Genomic DNA, 16,123 nt, shown 5'->3' on the forward strand with positions numbered 1-16,123 from the left:
GTAAGAGATTCTACCACCTGTATCTCAGACCTCTGCTAACTCAAGAGACCAGTTTGGACATGCACATCATTTCTTTGTTTACTCTGACAAAACCAACAGTAAGAACGAACGTTTTTTAGCAGGCTTAAACAGTGGAAGATATCTACTGGCTTTATTTTTGTTGTATTTTTATATATACGTATACACACATGTATATACATAACTAATACTTGCAGAAGTCAAGTAAGGTTAGTCCCCATTAGTTTAGGTACAGCACAAATACACAGCAAAAGAAAAACTGTGTCCCAAAGTAAGAATAATATTTCAGCTGACTTGTCTTTGGACATACGACTCTCCAAAATTAATTTACGATACTACCAGATTCTGCTGAGCATTTCATACTGCAGATAACGTATCAAAAGTATAAATTTTGAAATAGAAAGACCAGTGTGGTCTGGAAGCAATACCTGGCAAATCTGATTTTTACTTAACCTTACAAATGTTGCTAGGAAACCCTACTCAATATTTACTTCAAGCCTTTAAAGAAACAGACTAATTCATACTAAGCTACTGGTGGGAGCATGGAGGACTTGGCGGAGAAGCCCCAACCTAAATTTACTCTTGACATCTCACTTTCCTAATCCACAGACCTGACGTAATATAGAAATATAATTAAGAGTTGGATATGCAGTTACCTTACATTTGTGGGACCTGTAACATCACGGGTATTTTGGACGTTGCAGGCAGCGCAGACAAAGTAACAGAGATGAACACAAAGTTCTTCTCTTTTGCTTGGTTTTGTGTATACTTAATTAAAAAAAAAAAGCCACAACATTAATGCAAAGTCTTCTACAAATGACAGATTATTTTTACACTTCTGCCCTCTGAACAATGGATAATTTAACATATTCCACCATCAACTCTCATGCCTAGTACAGAGGTACCTTAACATCCCCATGTGAAACATCAAAGACTAGACTGTACCAAAAACAGTAAATGGGAAACACTTGTGTATTTACTGTTGTCTTTCAAACTGATTACATGAAACACATCTATAAAAATCAAAGCTATTTCTTGTAAACCTAACTGACGAGATGTTGAATATTCTCAATTTTTAGTCATGTCAGACAAAACCACAAGTTTTCCTAGGATCCGGTGCACTGTATTAAGCTTACATCCTCTTGTACCAACACCCGCTATTTTCCTTGCTCCTATAATCCTTCTCTTCTTTTTCATTAAGTCATATTTCTTATTATTCTGCATTTCTGATCTCAAGCTCATTCCTATTTGGTCCTGAATAATTTTTCCACTCAGCATGAAAACTGCATTCATTTCTATTGACTTACTGATTTAAGTCATGAGTTTGGGGTACACCACATGATGGAAAAAGGCCAATATATATCCCAATCAGCAGTAACTCTTCCTATGGAGTTAGATATGCTCAAAACCTCAGGTACCTTGAGCAGGATTTGGAAAGAACTATAAATGTCAACACTGCCAGCACTGGTGTAGAGAAGTCCCCAGACCACCCACTGACCTCCACCACTGCTATCGCCCAAAAGCACGGCTGGGGCTGCCATCTCCTCACACCCTGAAGCACACCAGCTTTGAACATGAACTTGGCAGATGGAGGACCCAACTTCTGTGCTGCACCAGAGTCGGCTTGGTGGACCTTGCTATAACCTCAGTAAGACTTTCTTTTGATAAGCACAATATCAGGTGTTTGTGCTGAAGCAAGCAGAACCTGAAGCATCCTGAGATCATGGAAAGGGCTAATACAGGTGGAAGGACATGGAACGATGGTGGAGGACATGGAGTATCTTGTTCATCACAGTACAGAGGGTATGAAAACAAGAAAAACATGAAGCTCCTCTTAGGAAGTTAGTGAATGAGCTCAGAACTCATCTGGATCCTGGTATTACAGTGCTGATTCATTAGAAATTAAGATAGGTTTATAACTCCTTTTTTCCTTTATCTATCTTATAAATAGATTTAATGGCTGTAAATGATTTACAAGCCACTAATACATCACCTACTCAACTCAGCCTCATATTAAAATTAATTTATCAAACATCCGCAATATATAATTAGCTGCAAATCAATAGGTTTACTTTACAAAAATTTATCGATCCACAAAGTAGATTTTTTCCTGAAACGACAATTCTAGGTTGTTAAATTAGTTTGCCTAAGTTACAGCTGCTTGTAAATACTTAATGCATCTGCTCATAATCAAAACAATTCTGTTTTCCTTCACAGATTAGTATTATAATAAATATGAGAATATCTGCAAACTGTATCTAGATCTTTCAACTAGTTGAAAAGAAGTGAAATTCACCAAAGCGAAAACAGGATACAGCCTATTTGTCACTTCAGTTTCATTTCCTACTTCCAGGATTTAATTCAGTTGCTTTTAAGATTTCTAGAGTGCTGCGAAGGAACCGTAAGTAGGTGCTCTGCTCATTCTGAACACAACTTATGAACAAACGCATCTGCTGAAAACAGTGCCTCCAATTTTTCTGTGGAATAATTTTGTCTGCCTGTAACCCCGAATCTTTTTTCAATTACAGACCCTTGAGTTAACAGGTGAAAATGCAATTAGCACACAGGCAGCATCTACATTACAGGGAGCGGGGTGCAATAGAAGGAGATCTATCGAGAGGAGAGGTTGGTCCTGAGGATTCACTATCCACTTCCTAGGTGTCGCAAGGTCTATGCTTCAGGCCAGCTCCAGCGGGGTCCCATTGACAGAAGCCATTCCGGGCTGGAGTGCCTTAGGCAGCTCCTGGAGCACTTCTTTCATTCACTGCTGGCTAAGAAGTCTCTGTTTTTTTCACTCCTCAGCTGCCTCATGATGTGAACTGCAGCACAGAAGATGGGGGCAACTGGAAGATTCACTTCAAAAGCACATTTCTGATCCAAATAAAAACGCTAACAAAAACTTAACAAGTTTGTTAGTAGCCTTCTGCACACAGTTAACTCTTGTTTATGTTAGGAAAGGCATACAGGACAATTTGCAGACCCACAATGGCTGCAGTTTTGGTCCCAGAAAAAAAAAAAAAAGTAGTAAATCAGCAACTCTTTTCACTTCTATTTCCACATAAATTAGCTCCTCCGATGTTTTTTTCTTTTTAAAATAACATGTCCATCCAAAACACTCATCCTCCTTGCTTCTTCCACCAAATGGGTTTAATATGAAATGAGTAACAGCCCTTTATCTCATTATCTGCATGTGCAGTTTGAAGTTGTCATTACTGCATATTTAATCAGTCAAAATTTTCAATGCCTAATCTCCTTTTTACTGTCAAATCCTCAAAAACACAAATTCCAAGCAGTCTCGAGAATCAGAAAGGTTAGTTGGGAAACAAGCGCAAATCAAGTGCATTGTTTCATTGCAACATTATCTTATGTCATTAGTTGGCAGCAGCCATAAAGCTCTGGACCACTTCCAATATTTACTTCCATACACTGAGCAGAAGCTGACACATCTAACCCCCCCACTTTGTTCATCTTCCAGCTAGTTTACATGGATTCAGATTAAAATAAGGATTTAAAAATCCTAATCGAATCAATTGGAATTACTCTGTTTTGCCACCATGTATCTGAAGGGAGAGTATGGCAAAGCCGTACGGGGTTTACAGAGCTAATCCTGCAGCAATGTGGTTTTACTTGATGCACTGTACAGTGGGGCAGTCTGCGACAAAGGTTCAATGCAGAATTTTGACAAGCCAGTCACGTTCAGTAACTTTTTCTAATCCTTAAGGAATGTTTATTGGCCAATATTTGGTTTTCATTATTAACTTAAGAAAGCCTTAGTGCTCAAAAACAAACAAACAAATTTGTAATGAAAACAACAAAACCAAAACATGGTGCACCCTACGCCCAAGCAAACAGGCTACCAGCTGGGGGGCAATCCCCAAGAAACGGGGGAAGAGGACCTCTACAACAGCATCCCAGCAGGGCATCCCACCCTCTCCCTGCCGGGCTCGGGATGCCCGCAGAGCTGCAGAAGCCCCCCTGCCACATGCAGCTTCAGAGAGCAGGTTTCCGGCCCAAATGTATGGACACGGACACACACGTAACAAAGGACTGTGCCCAACTCTGGGACAAGACCTCTTGCCAGTTATGGGAAGCAACACCTGCAATGGTTCAGAAGCGTGTATCCCTTGACCGATGGGCCAGAACTGATGACACATGTTTATTTTGTACTAAATAATAAAAAAAAAAAGAAACAAAAGAACAGACCTTGATCCTTAGACATGGCAAACATAATACTATATTGTTTTCAAATGAGAGTCTAATTTTTCCAGAAAGTTTTCACATATCCCAGGATCAACATCTGTGCACGGTTTCTGTTTTGTTTTGTTTTTTTTTTTAATTTATCCAAACAAGTTTGGAAGTCAACCAAGTTAGATCTAGCAGAGTAGATCTGAAGCTACAATTAGAGAAAGAGCTCCCTAACTGCTCTAACATACTGCACTCTCTAGCACAAATTTAATTTAGTTTAAAATAATGAAGCTGACAGCTCAGATAGTCTGCCTGGAAACAGTGCAAATTTCCCACCCACCTTCATTTGCAAGGTCCCTGGCACTCCAGTCTTCAAAAATGCTGAAGTGCATGACAGGTTTCTAGAGAAAAGCCTTCAGCAATGCTAAAAGTGAGATCTCCGACCTTTTGGAGCAGCTCATATTTGAACTCAAGCCTCCCAAGGGAAAATAAAGGTTGTAGTCTTGATGCCCCAGCCTTAAGGCACGCTTCCAGAAGCAACCTTTTTCCTGCTCCTAGTCTGAGGGCAGTGACATGAAACTTGACTAGGAGACCAGGTCCCACCTCCAGCCTTGCTTCAGTCAGCCAAGAGGCCGTGTTTGAATGGGGAATATGGCGAAACACCTGCAAAATATTCCCCTCCCCCTCTCTTACCTGCAGCAGTACTAACGAAGAGCTAAAGATACAAACACGATTGATTTTTCAAGGTGAGACGTTGCCAGAGTAAACCAGGGCTCGCCGGTTGTGAAACCAGGTTTCCAAAGGGCTCGGAGAGCACAGGTCTCGGTAAGGACACGCCGGGTGACGCACTCACACGGGTACACGGACGCAGCCGCCTTGCGCAAGCTCGCGGCGATGCACGGGCGCAGGCAGCTGCAAGCCACGGCAGGGCAACGCGCCTCTGACGGCGCAGGCGGTTCAGTCCCTTCTTAGACCAGCAAAACTCAGCTGCTGCCCTTCTTCCTATATGGCCTGAATCTGCCGCCAAGAAGCAACGCAGAAGTCAAAAGCTAATTGAGCAGAACACTGCTTTGCCTACAGAGCTGCTCCTATCTCCCTGAGGGACTCCCAAGCCAAAACCCGGACAGTTTCCATGCACCCTCCATCCCAACCCTTCAAGGCAGGTACAGAAGGAGAGCTGGCAAACAAAAGAAACGAAGTACTGTAGCGACGGGTTTCACAGGACTGCACTATCATGTTAGCACAACACGGTATTTCAAGAAAACCATTGCCAAAAATGCTAGCAAGACCCTATAGTTCGGCAGCCAGGACAGCCAAAATCCCAGTCAGGACAAACGCAGCTACTTACTTCCCAATTCTGACCTGTTATTAAAAACTCTCAGACCACTGACAGATTACACTGCCCAAAATAAACCTCTAAAATGCATGCTTATTTTGTAGACTTAAGACTGAATATGAACCAGAAATGGTCATACACACACACAGAGAAATGGAAGTAAGATATACTCCCAAATCCAGAAGAATCAGAAAACATTATTAGTGATGCCAGATTTTTTTAATCTCTTTTCCAGAAACCTAATTGCTAAGGAATTGGTCTATAAAGCCACCACTTTCAGAAACCTGGGACAGCACCTTTCGGAAGCAGACAAGGAAAGAAAAGGAAAATATAGAAAAGATTCATGTGTCCAGTCCAAATTTTAGCCTGAAAGCCCATTCAAGAAGTTATTTCACCTCCAGACGCAAGTAGAAAGTATTGTTTAGAAGAGAGAATGGAAATGAGTGAAGTGATATAAAAATTGTCAGAAACATTCAGCAATTAGTCTGAAATTTGCTTTTTAACCTCAGGGCTGCAACTCTTTGATCTATTATTAATTATCACTAACCACAATCAGCAGCGTACCCGTGCATCTTAGGAGAGCGTACAAATTCCTATAAGCCATTTTACATATTATCCACAAATACTGGATTCTGTTTCTGCTCAGATGTTCCAAAGTTTACTTTTTCCTTTTCAAAGAAATACTTTAATATATATTAACCCTAAGTTACCCCACCTCCAAATATGAAATTTAAGCTATCAATTTTTTCATGAAGCAAATATGCAGCTTAAAGACTGCAGATTTATAGAAATTTAATTTAGCAACCAGCTAGCAACACATGCTAATGTAATTGCAGGAGCTTAATTCACAGTTTAAGATAAAGAAATAAAATTCAACTTCAAGTTATTCTCTTGTGACCTACCAGCAGTCTGGGAACTTCTGCTATAATACAATTCAGTAAGGAAACAGCGTCTTGCAAAATACTTGTTCATATACTGAATAGATACAACCAATGTTACTAATCCTTTGAAGAATCCAAAATCATCAACAGCATGGTTTTGGTTTTCTGTTGTTTTTTTGTTTGTTTTGGGGGCGTTTCTTGGGGTTTGGGGGGGAGGGTGGTGTTTTAAATCCTTCAGCATTGATTTCAGTAAAGCAAAGAAAGACAACCACCCAGATCACATCCTTTCAGAAAACACACTGTTAAGCTCTGGTAAACCATGTTAATAAACCTCAGTTGCAAAAAAAAAACCACCACCACCCCAAAAAAACCCCAAAAAACAAACCAAAAAACCACAAGGTCAAAGCTTCCCATTTAAAGAGACAGTTTATTTCAAAAACTTTGTCCTGAAAGTAAATCAGCTCTCAAGGTTTTGTAAAACTCCCGGGTCCCTGAGCAGAAGTGTGTATTACTAAGGATGCACATGCACCCTGCTTCCAAGCGTGCGAAGGGAGTGCCTCCTCCCGAGCATGTGCACAGCCCGGCACAGAGCCAAGAGCTGCTGCCGCTGCTCTTGCCAGTAGTGGTACCGGAGCAGGCTACACTGGGAACTGCTGGCATGGATAAGCAGGGCCTTCCTGAACTACGATCCCTTGCCCTGTAGCATAAATCAAAAAAGTATGCCTTCCTCCAAGGTCAGCCTGTCTCCTCCAGCAGCAAAACCGCCGTGGTTCCAGCAGGAGAGGGCTTTCGTGAGGACCCAACAGACAGTGACCTTCCGCTGCAGTTTGCGCTAGTAGGGCGGCAAGCAGTCCAATCATGCCATGGTCTATTTAGGGTGCATTCAAATGTGCCCACTAATGCTGCAAGGACTTGGACAATTGCACACAATGGAAATACCTCTCTCGTTTTTTTCTCCACAGATCTCTCTCACTCAGAGGAGACTGCAGCTAAAGTAAAGTAACTCATATGCTGAGCACCAAGCACCGTGTAGCAACCAGCTGCATGTGGAAACGGATAGAAGTACTAAACTTAGACATATTTAATACCTGTTTTTCACACACTCTTTTTAGTTTCCTCGTCGGACCATTTTTATCACTCTTATACAGCCATATTGTAAGACACATTTGCCAAAGAACAAGTTATGGTACTACGTTCATCCTAAACTGTGGTATTTTCTGACCTCTGAGAGCTTAAATCTGAAATCACAGCACTCCACCGTTCTCCAAGAAGTTTTGGTTGAAATCAGTCCACTATTAATTCCAGCTCCTACAACTCTGTTTGAAGACGCAATACATACTGTTAAAAAACAGAAACTGCCTTTTAAAAACACACCCTGGAAACACAAATGCCAAGATTATGGCTTGGCAACGCATTATCTTTCAGCAGAAATGTGCACTTAAGGATATTTCATAGGCTCCTTTCCCTTTCCGTCCCTTCAGTTTGTTCTCACACCTGTGTCACACCATGCTGCTCACCAAGTTGCACCGACCTGTTGGTTTTTAGAGCTCCAGAGTGAACTGGGTCAGGAACCCGACCTGGCTCTCACATACAACATGCCCAAACAAAGGGCAAAACCAGAGTCAGACCAGACAAGGCATGGCCCAACAGTATATTTTGCTACTGCAAACAATAGGTCATTCAGCTACAAATGACATCCAACAGCAACCGCTACTCAAGCCTGGGTTCAGCAAGGCACCAACACGTATCTAGAAATCCAATTCAGCTGGGCAGAGTGCTTCACAGCAGGTTTACGTTCCATTAATGCTAAGTGTTAGTTGAGTAAGGACAGGTTATTGAATCAGAACTTAACAGTTTACTCCCTCTGCAGACAGTAGAAGTACTGCATGAGTATTGATACCACTGCAGCAATCCCTATGTGTGCTTACCTGCGTAATTGCAATGCATATCCCATAAAACAGGATGGGAACATTTTTGTACAGTACATATTTCAGACATCAGTGTCTTCCAGTCCTCATTAAAATGGACTGATCCATGCTGTCGGAATATGAAAATTTCTTCTGCTTGCTAAAAATCTATGCACGAAAGTGATCCCACCTTCCCCTTTTGCAGAAAACAGTCAAAAGAAGATATCATAGTGAGATTCTATCACCAAAAATAACATAAAAGCTAGGAAACAATTATTAATTCTTATCAGAATAAACTATGGCAAACTGATTTCCAACAGCCAAGTATTGCAAAGTTCAGCAGTATCAACTGCCAATAGAAATGTTCTAGTAATACACGTCACTCATTACCACACACAAAGAAACAAACCACCCCTAGATATTGGCGTATGGATTGACAACAGAGCTCTTACTTCCCCAGATTTGGAAGATCCACCCATTTATGGAGCACAGTTTTCCAGCAATGGGGACTTCTCCCTGCCACAGCACAGGAGTCAATTGATGTGTATAATTTTAAGGCAAAATAAGGCATCATTAGCAGTCACATTTTCAAAATACAGGTTTTCAACTCCTCAATAAAAAGAACAAAACAACAAAAAAGAGCACCGTCAAAAAAATAACAACAAAGAAAGCTGTAGAAAGTACAAAGCTGTTAAATGCACGCTGGTACGCTAAGGAGAACCTTTAGACCTCCTGGCCTGAGATATTAGTACAGACTCCTAACTTCTTTAGTGAGAAATAAAGACATACATATGTAGAGGTCCCTGTTGTATCAAGATTATACCCAGAGCTGTTAAAAATTACACAAAATTATACAAGAGCCTACAAAAACAAGTATAACTTTTCAAATTGGAAAAAAAAAAAGTACAGATTTAAGGCTACAGTCTACAACATCAGAGAATCGTTGGTGCAAAAAGTTTGCACAGTAAATCTGTGGGAAGTTAAAGGGGAAAACAGTCCTGCCAAGCATGGAGAATATTTTAACAGCTCAGTCTTTTTCCCATAAAGTCCATCAGCAAACAAACAAGAGGTCAAGGCCATTCATAAATTCTAAAAATAATATTTACCAGACCTTTATCTCTCTGGAAGGTATAATTCTGATAAGTGACTATTCTAGATAATATTTAACATAAAAGTTTATTTACAAAAATACTTGCAATAGCCTAAAATCAGATTTTAACCAGAATCACCCATTCAAGTTAGTGAAGGTTACACGTAAACGAAGATCATGTTGTTGGGTTGGTTTTTTGTGTTGGGTTGGGTGGGGTTTTGGGGGGGTTGCTACAAGTAGGGTCTACGAAAAAAATGCTGATCCATGCGAATGGCTCAGGAACAGATAGGTACAAGAAGTCCCTAAAATACTGTCAATGTTTGACCAAAGACTTGACCATAAATCCAGAGAAGTCAACGACAGTGTTTCAACTCCTTTTAACAGACATAAATTAGACTCTAAAATACCATGAAACACTGTTTTGAAATCTCCTTGTCTGAATGACAACTGAAACATAATTTTTGATAAATGTATGCAATTTATGTTAAAATAATAAACTTTTTTAATAATAACACATCAAACTGTGAATTCGTCCCAGACTGGATTACACCAGTGGAACTGCCAGGAAGAAACCACAGTAGGGGTATCAGCCCTTTGTTTCCACCACAGCTGCTGAGAAAAGCGAGTATGTATGTGTCCATATATGAGTTAATATGGAAATTAGAGGGAAAAGGCACATTTGCAGAAGCAGCTTTAGGTAAGAACTAATGCAGCGGAAAGGTCATCCTCCTCAATTTTTACTTTTCTTTCAAGCAACCATGACATTTTCCTAGGCCATTTTGAAAATTGCATAATTGGCATGATCATCAGGCTTAGGCTGGTACCCTGATCCAGATAAGCAATCACCTTAAAGTGAAATCTTCTCTGGATTCTTAGTGTAGGTTTTCATCATTGACATCACCAAATCACACATACCTTCTTTTTCAAGCCCACTTGGCTATTATTTAGTTTAGAAACCATTATTTCTTAGAAATGTCAGTCATGGAGGGGGGATCTATACACACAGACAGTCAGGTATGATTCACCCTCTATTAAAAATTAAACATGTAAAAATCCTTCAAAGACAAAGACATGCTATGCATGCCTATTAGCAGAAGAAAAACATTTAAAAGGGAATAAGGGAACTTGGTTTTGCTTAAGAGGCTCCCGAAACACCACAAGTTGTAATTGTTACAAAGTTACCACCAACTAACTTAAAAAGAACCGTAACTGTGGAGATCTAATAAAAGTAACTGAAGGAGAAAAAGAGAAATGTTCTAGTTGACAGTGGGTACTTGGCAGAGTCAATAACGTAGCAAGGCATTTTAAATGCCTAAACTATGTTTATTATACAGTGTCATCAAGTGTAACTGACTCAAGAAAGGTGATATTCTAATAGGAAAAAAAACCCCAATTTTTTACAGTAATATTCTAAATATTCATTCTCAGTGTGAAAAGTCTTCTTCATTCCTGGTCACCCACTCCTTTTCACAATGTAAGCTGCAAGTCAGAAGCAGTCAAAAAAGGGTGCGATATTGAGGTTCAGAAAATAAGGCTGCCAAAACAAGATATATTCGATGCTGGTCATCTATTGCCTTCAGCGAACCATGCAGCCTATTTTTTCCCTTCACCTTAGTATTTACTTATGGTGAATTACATTGCATGGTAAGTACCCCTGAAAAAAGATTAAGACTTAGAATACCGGAAACTTTATATTGTAGACTTTCAAGGGTTAATCACATGCTGTAGAATTTTGCAAAATGTATGATGCCTGATATGGTTGACATGTCAGGACGAAAAACTGGAAGTAACAAGGATCTGGTTTGGATGCAGAGTCCAGAGGTGCAATGCTGCTGTTCTGACGACATGAAGGAAGACAGACTTTGCAATCCCCATACCATGCTGACATGGGACAGCTGAGACCCACCTAGGGATGTTGGGTCTGACTCAGTTTTGAACTATGCGCGTTTCATTAAAACACTTTGGAGCATGAACAAACTTGTGTGTGATTTCCTCTGTTTTAGCTGGAACATGGCACAGAAATTAAGAGAAAGGTAAAGATCAGTTTGAGGTTCATTAGCAAGAGTGAGCTTTTTACATGTGTGACATCCTACGTCGAGTCTTTATGACTTGTGTCATCAGCAGACAAATATCTGAACAGGCACCTACACATACAAATCTGTACTGCTAAAATGACCTTTACATGAATTTACCTTGCAACTTGTAAGGGCTTTACACAGGTCCCCAGCTGCACCTGTTACCATAAAGCCATTGCCAAGCAGATTAAGAACAACATTTAGTTAAATAATGGGGCAGAGTTAAGAGATTTGAAATGACGACACATGTCCCAGTCTGAACTACAGATCAGGATACCTGAAGTGTCGCAACCCTGCAGATCTCTCATCACCTGAGGAGAATTCCACGCATGCAGCAGCAGCTCTGAGCACTAAAAATGTCAGGATTTCAATCCTGCAAAGTAACAGCTATGCTCACCTGCGTATCTTACTGAGATACCAGCTTAGAGAACAGAGAAGTATATCTGTGTCATCATCAAGCCTGATGACACAGATTATCCATGTAGTGGTCTAAAGGTAAATAGGTGACAAGACCTGCCAGGGACTGATGTCAGATTGGAAGACTCCTTCGAAAGCCCTATGAGAAACTGTCATTCAAAACACAACTATTGACGACAACCATGGTCCTACCAGCACTTCCCTGTTTATTGTGCCTGTCCCTGCAACGGATGACAGCCTTGACTCAGCACAAGCAGCACTTACTCACGCAAGAGCGCTCATGGCGGGCAGGAGCTACTTGCCCAAGTAACAGCGCTCAACCACAAAGGCAGTAAAGTATTGGGTCTTTATTTTCAGGCATCCCATCAGTCTTCTGGTGAACTTTTCTCACTATATATATAATGCAATTTATGAAAATTTCATCAGGTACAATGACTAGAAAACGGTAACTTCCCCTTCCTTGATCCAAGAAAGCACGTTTAAGCCCAGCCTGGATGCTAACAAATATCCAACTACATGCAAAGTTCAGCATGAAGGTGGGATACAGCCCTCTCAAGTTGAGAAAGACATATTAAAAAGTGCATTCTTTAGAGACCGTGGTTGAAATGGCCAAAGAAAAAGTGAAGTATGGCTTGCAAAACGATAAGGAGGTTGTAGAGGTATTGGACAGATCTGAGAATAAACCAGAAATATTTAAAGTCTTTTTTTTCCTCCTGGGTAGATAGGCTGTTCTCCCTCCTCAAAAGCACCTTTATTTTAGGTATTATATTTTTTGCAGCAAGACTGTTTTTTCAGAAATATTTAGCATCATACAAATATGGAAAACGCTACGCATCCTCTTCACCCCACTCCAAGAATAAGGCAGACATTTCATTCACTGAGGGCAGTTGTGCATCTCATGACAAAAAAAAGACTTGAGAAAAGTAAATGCAAATTCTGTTACTGGCTATTTCGCTGAGCTTTAACACAAACCTTTAGCGAGCCTGCTTGACACACAAAGAAGCTACATAACTATTCTAACTCAGTTGTGCTGTCAAGATGCACTTAATAACTTGTAATACTGACAATGAAACTAGATAGTTTATGAAAGTAAGCGTCCTTCATGAGATACACGAACACCTGTTTGCTGAAGAAGTACATGCTTCCACAAATCAGCCAAGAAACACAAATTCAAACGACACTTGCATATTTTTCTTCCACCAAAAGTGAGGGGATCAGTTTATCCATTTATCCCTTTCAAATGCGTCAAGTTTTAACAGCCCTCCTCCTTCTGGAGGCATTTTTCTATATATACAAACCAAATGTTCCTCCAGTTAAAATACAGAAATAATATGTTGCCACGGGCTTGTAAGGCTTAGTTTTTAAACTTAACCAGTTAAAGTCCAGTGCAAACTTATAACCACGCATCTTCACAAAAACAGATTCCTGACACTATCGTTTTCTTATCCTCATCTCAACATTTCACCTGAGGTACAACACATCCAAGCACCAGCTAAGAAAGAATAACCATTATAGGACACATGAGAGCAATTTTACTAAGCTCTCATTATGGGAAAAACAACATTTATAGTAGTAAGAGATCATAAACATGCTAAAGCTACACTTTCAAATCTAATAACAATAGAATATAATATGTTCTTTTTAAATATTAAAGCCAGCACTTTATTTTTATTAAAGGCAGAGTAGAAACCAGCAAATCTAATGGTAAGAACTGAAATGCAAAGAGATAATTACGCATCAGCTTGAGAAATACCACCCCGGTCCCCATTTTAATTCACGCCTTGTTTGTTTAATGCAGGGGAAGAAGAAAAAAAAGAAGGGAGGTGGAGGGGGAAGTAGTAATTTGCCTGCTTACCTGGACACATTTTCTGGAATGTACTCTAGAACTGGATACCCATCACTTCTTCTGGATGCCAACTCCGAATGCGACTTCCAGGTCTCCACTAGCGTGCTGACGGAAGGGAACGAGCCCAAGTGCTGAAATGCCTGCTCCCGAGCAACCGGCCGCGACAAAGATATTGTGCCTTGGGCACCGATCCTGTAGTGAAATGACTGTCCACCTGAATTTACACCCACAATGGCAGAGGATGGTATACTGTTTTCTTGGTAATAGCTGCCATCGTCAGGCTCCTGCTTAATTCCCACAGGTAGGCCTGGATTTGGAAAACTGCTACCTTCACAACCTCCATCAAACGAAGAAACAGGTGGTCCTAAAATCCCAGAAAGAGAGTAATAGTCTTTGTCATCCATAAAAGAAAAATACGAGCCATCTGTAAATGGGAAAGGATTTACTGTTTGATTCCCTTTAAAAGAGGCACCAGAACAAGGATGCTTGGCCGACTCTTGCTTCACTGGTACTGAAAAGGGGGAATCGGAGTTTATTTTGCTGCTATCACCAATGCACGCGCTGCCGAACGAACCGTCTGGCTCAGGTTTTATGAACTGAACAAGGTTCATCTGACTGTTGTTGGAGATGGCATTCTCCATTTCCTCTATCTTAGGAAATGCGAGTTCTTGAGCACCCTTGTCTTCTGTTTCTGGACTGGGAACAGTATCTTGGCTTCTGCTAGGTCCCGCCGGCGTGCCGGAAGCCGGGAATCCTAGAGAGTTGTTTACAGGGCTACAGATGGACGATCCCACAGTACTAACCACTGGACTAGAACGAGTGGACCTATTATTGGCATTGGAAGGGCTGGCAATGGAGCTCCTTGAGTTCACGTTTGCAGGACTGGACACAGAAGATCGCATCATGATATTATTGGGACTCGAGACGGGAGATTTCACGCTGCAATGACTGGGAGGACTAGAAATTGGTGATTTCATGCTACTTATAGGGCTAGAAAGCGGAGACCCAACGTTGCTAACGTGCGCGGGACTGTGCAACATAGACCCCCGGTTTTCAACGTTCGGCGAGCGTGACAAAGGGGTTCCCTGGCCGATGGGGCTGTGCACGGCAAAGTTCCCAAAGTTAGCAGTAGTTGAGGACACAGAGTTAACTCCAGCAGGACTACACACCGAGGAAGCCATGTTCTGAGGGCTGCAGCCCGAAGGGCTTTTCTCTTGACACATGATAGGGTTTTTGACAATAGCGTGCATGGCACTACCATTCACAGCGCTCCCAGAGTCCGACATCAAAGACCTCAAGGGCCTGCTGGCACTGCGGAGGGGCGAAGAGCAATGGCCATTCTCCTTGTAGAGCTTCACCAGCTCCTCCACGTTCTGGTAGATCTTTCCCGGGCTCCCCTGGTTCTGCTGATCGTAGGGGTAGTCAGCGTCTCGTATCGAATCCATATATAAACCCATGGATTCGGCCACTGTTGCCGACAGCTCCTTCGACTCCGTTTCGGTTTTGATGTCAGAGGGCAAAAGACCAGGCTGACTGCTGTCTTGCTGCAGGCAGGAGAGTAGCTCAGGTTTTTCTTTGTTGTTTCCTTGAGCGCCGCTGTTGGCAAAAGCACCCGCAGCGCAGCTTACGTTTACAATCTCCATATAGTTACTGTCATCAGTCTGCTCTCTGGCACCTATAGAAGAATACTCCACAGACTGAGAAACTTGACCCCACCGTCTCTCCATATCTAAGCCGTCTGGGTAGCTGTGGTATCCTTTTGTCTCCATAACTAGCAAAGACATATACAAAAAAAAGTAAAATTAATAAATGACAGGACAGCGCGACTTCCTAAGGAAATTTCCTAATTTCCTAAGGAAACAAGGCGTATCCGCTCACTCTGTCTATCCTCCTCTCTGTCTGCCTGCCAGCCCCGTTTCCCTGCCCCATCCATCATCTCTCAACCACGTGTCCAATTTCAATCAAACCAAAGGGAAAAGGTCTCACGGATACGACAGCCCTACGGGTTCTGAGAGAAAACCGGTCAGCAGTTAGAAGAGACCCAAATTACTGCTCCCCGCCCTGCCCCGAAAGGAATGGCTTGGCAACGTCAGCACAACAACCGCCCACTCTTGCTGGCCACAGCCCCGTGGCCAGTGCCAGCAGAACCATGAGCTGCCCCTCACCCAGGGGCCTGCAAGGAAAAAAGGGAAGGGGGCAGCAAGGGAGGAGGGGAACCAGAGAGGTCCTGAAAGGAGGACATGGTGGTGGTAGGCAGGACATAAACCCCGTGGAAATTGCTCATCACAGCTCTGCTCCTCCACGGACCTCCCGCTGCCATGCTACAGGGACAGCAAAGCAAGGGAGGCTGCTGTGCTAAGAGGGTTTC

The 16,123-nt window shown here is 41.8% G+C and overlaps 1 protein-coding gene across 2 annotated transcripts in view; it reads right to left on the reverse strand.

Annotated features, from left to right (window-relative positions):
• Positions 1-15,539, reverse strand: part of NR3C2 (nuclear receptor subfamily 3 group C member 2) — a 208,602-nt gene extending 193,063 nt beyond the window's left edge. Inside the window, exon 1 of one of the 2 annotated variants that reach the window (XM_075708790.1) lies at positions 13,765-15,539. In XM_075708790.1, coding sequence (XP_075564905.1) covers positions 13,765-15,539 — 1,775 coding nt within the window. The remainder of the gene's footprint in view (positions 1-13,764) is intronic. The other variant, XM_075708791.1, reaches the window with a different exon arrangement.
• Positions 15,540-16,123: the final 584 nt, after the last annotated feature.

Source organism: Pelecanus crispus, chromosome 4 (genome assembly GCF_030463565.1).
Source record: "Pelecanus crispus isolate bPelCri1 chromosome 4, bPelCri1.pri, whole genome shotgun sequence".
In the NCBI taxonomy this organism is placed as follows: Eukaryota; Metazoa; Chordata; class Aves; order Pelecaniformes; family Pelecanidae; genus Pelecanus; species Pelecanus crispus.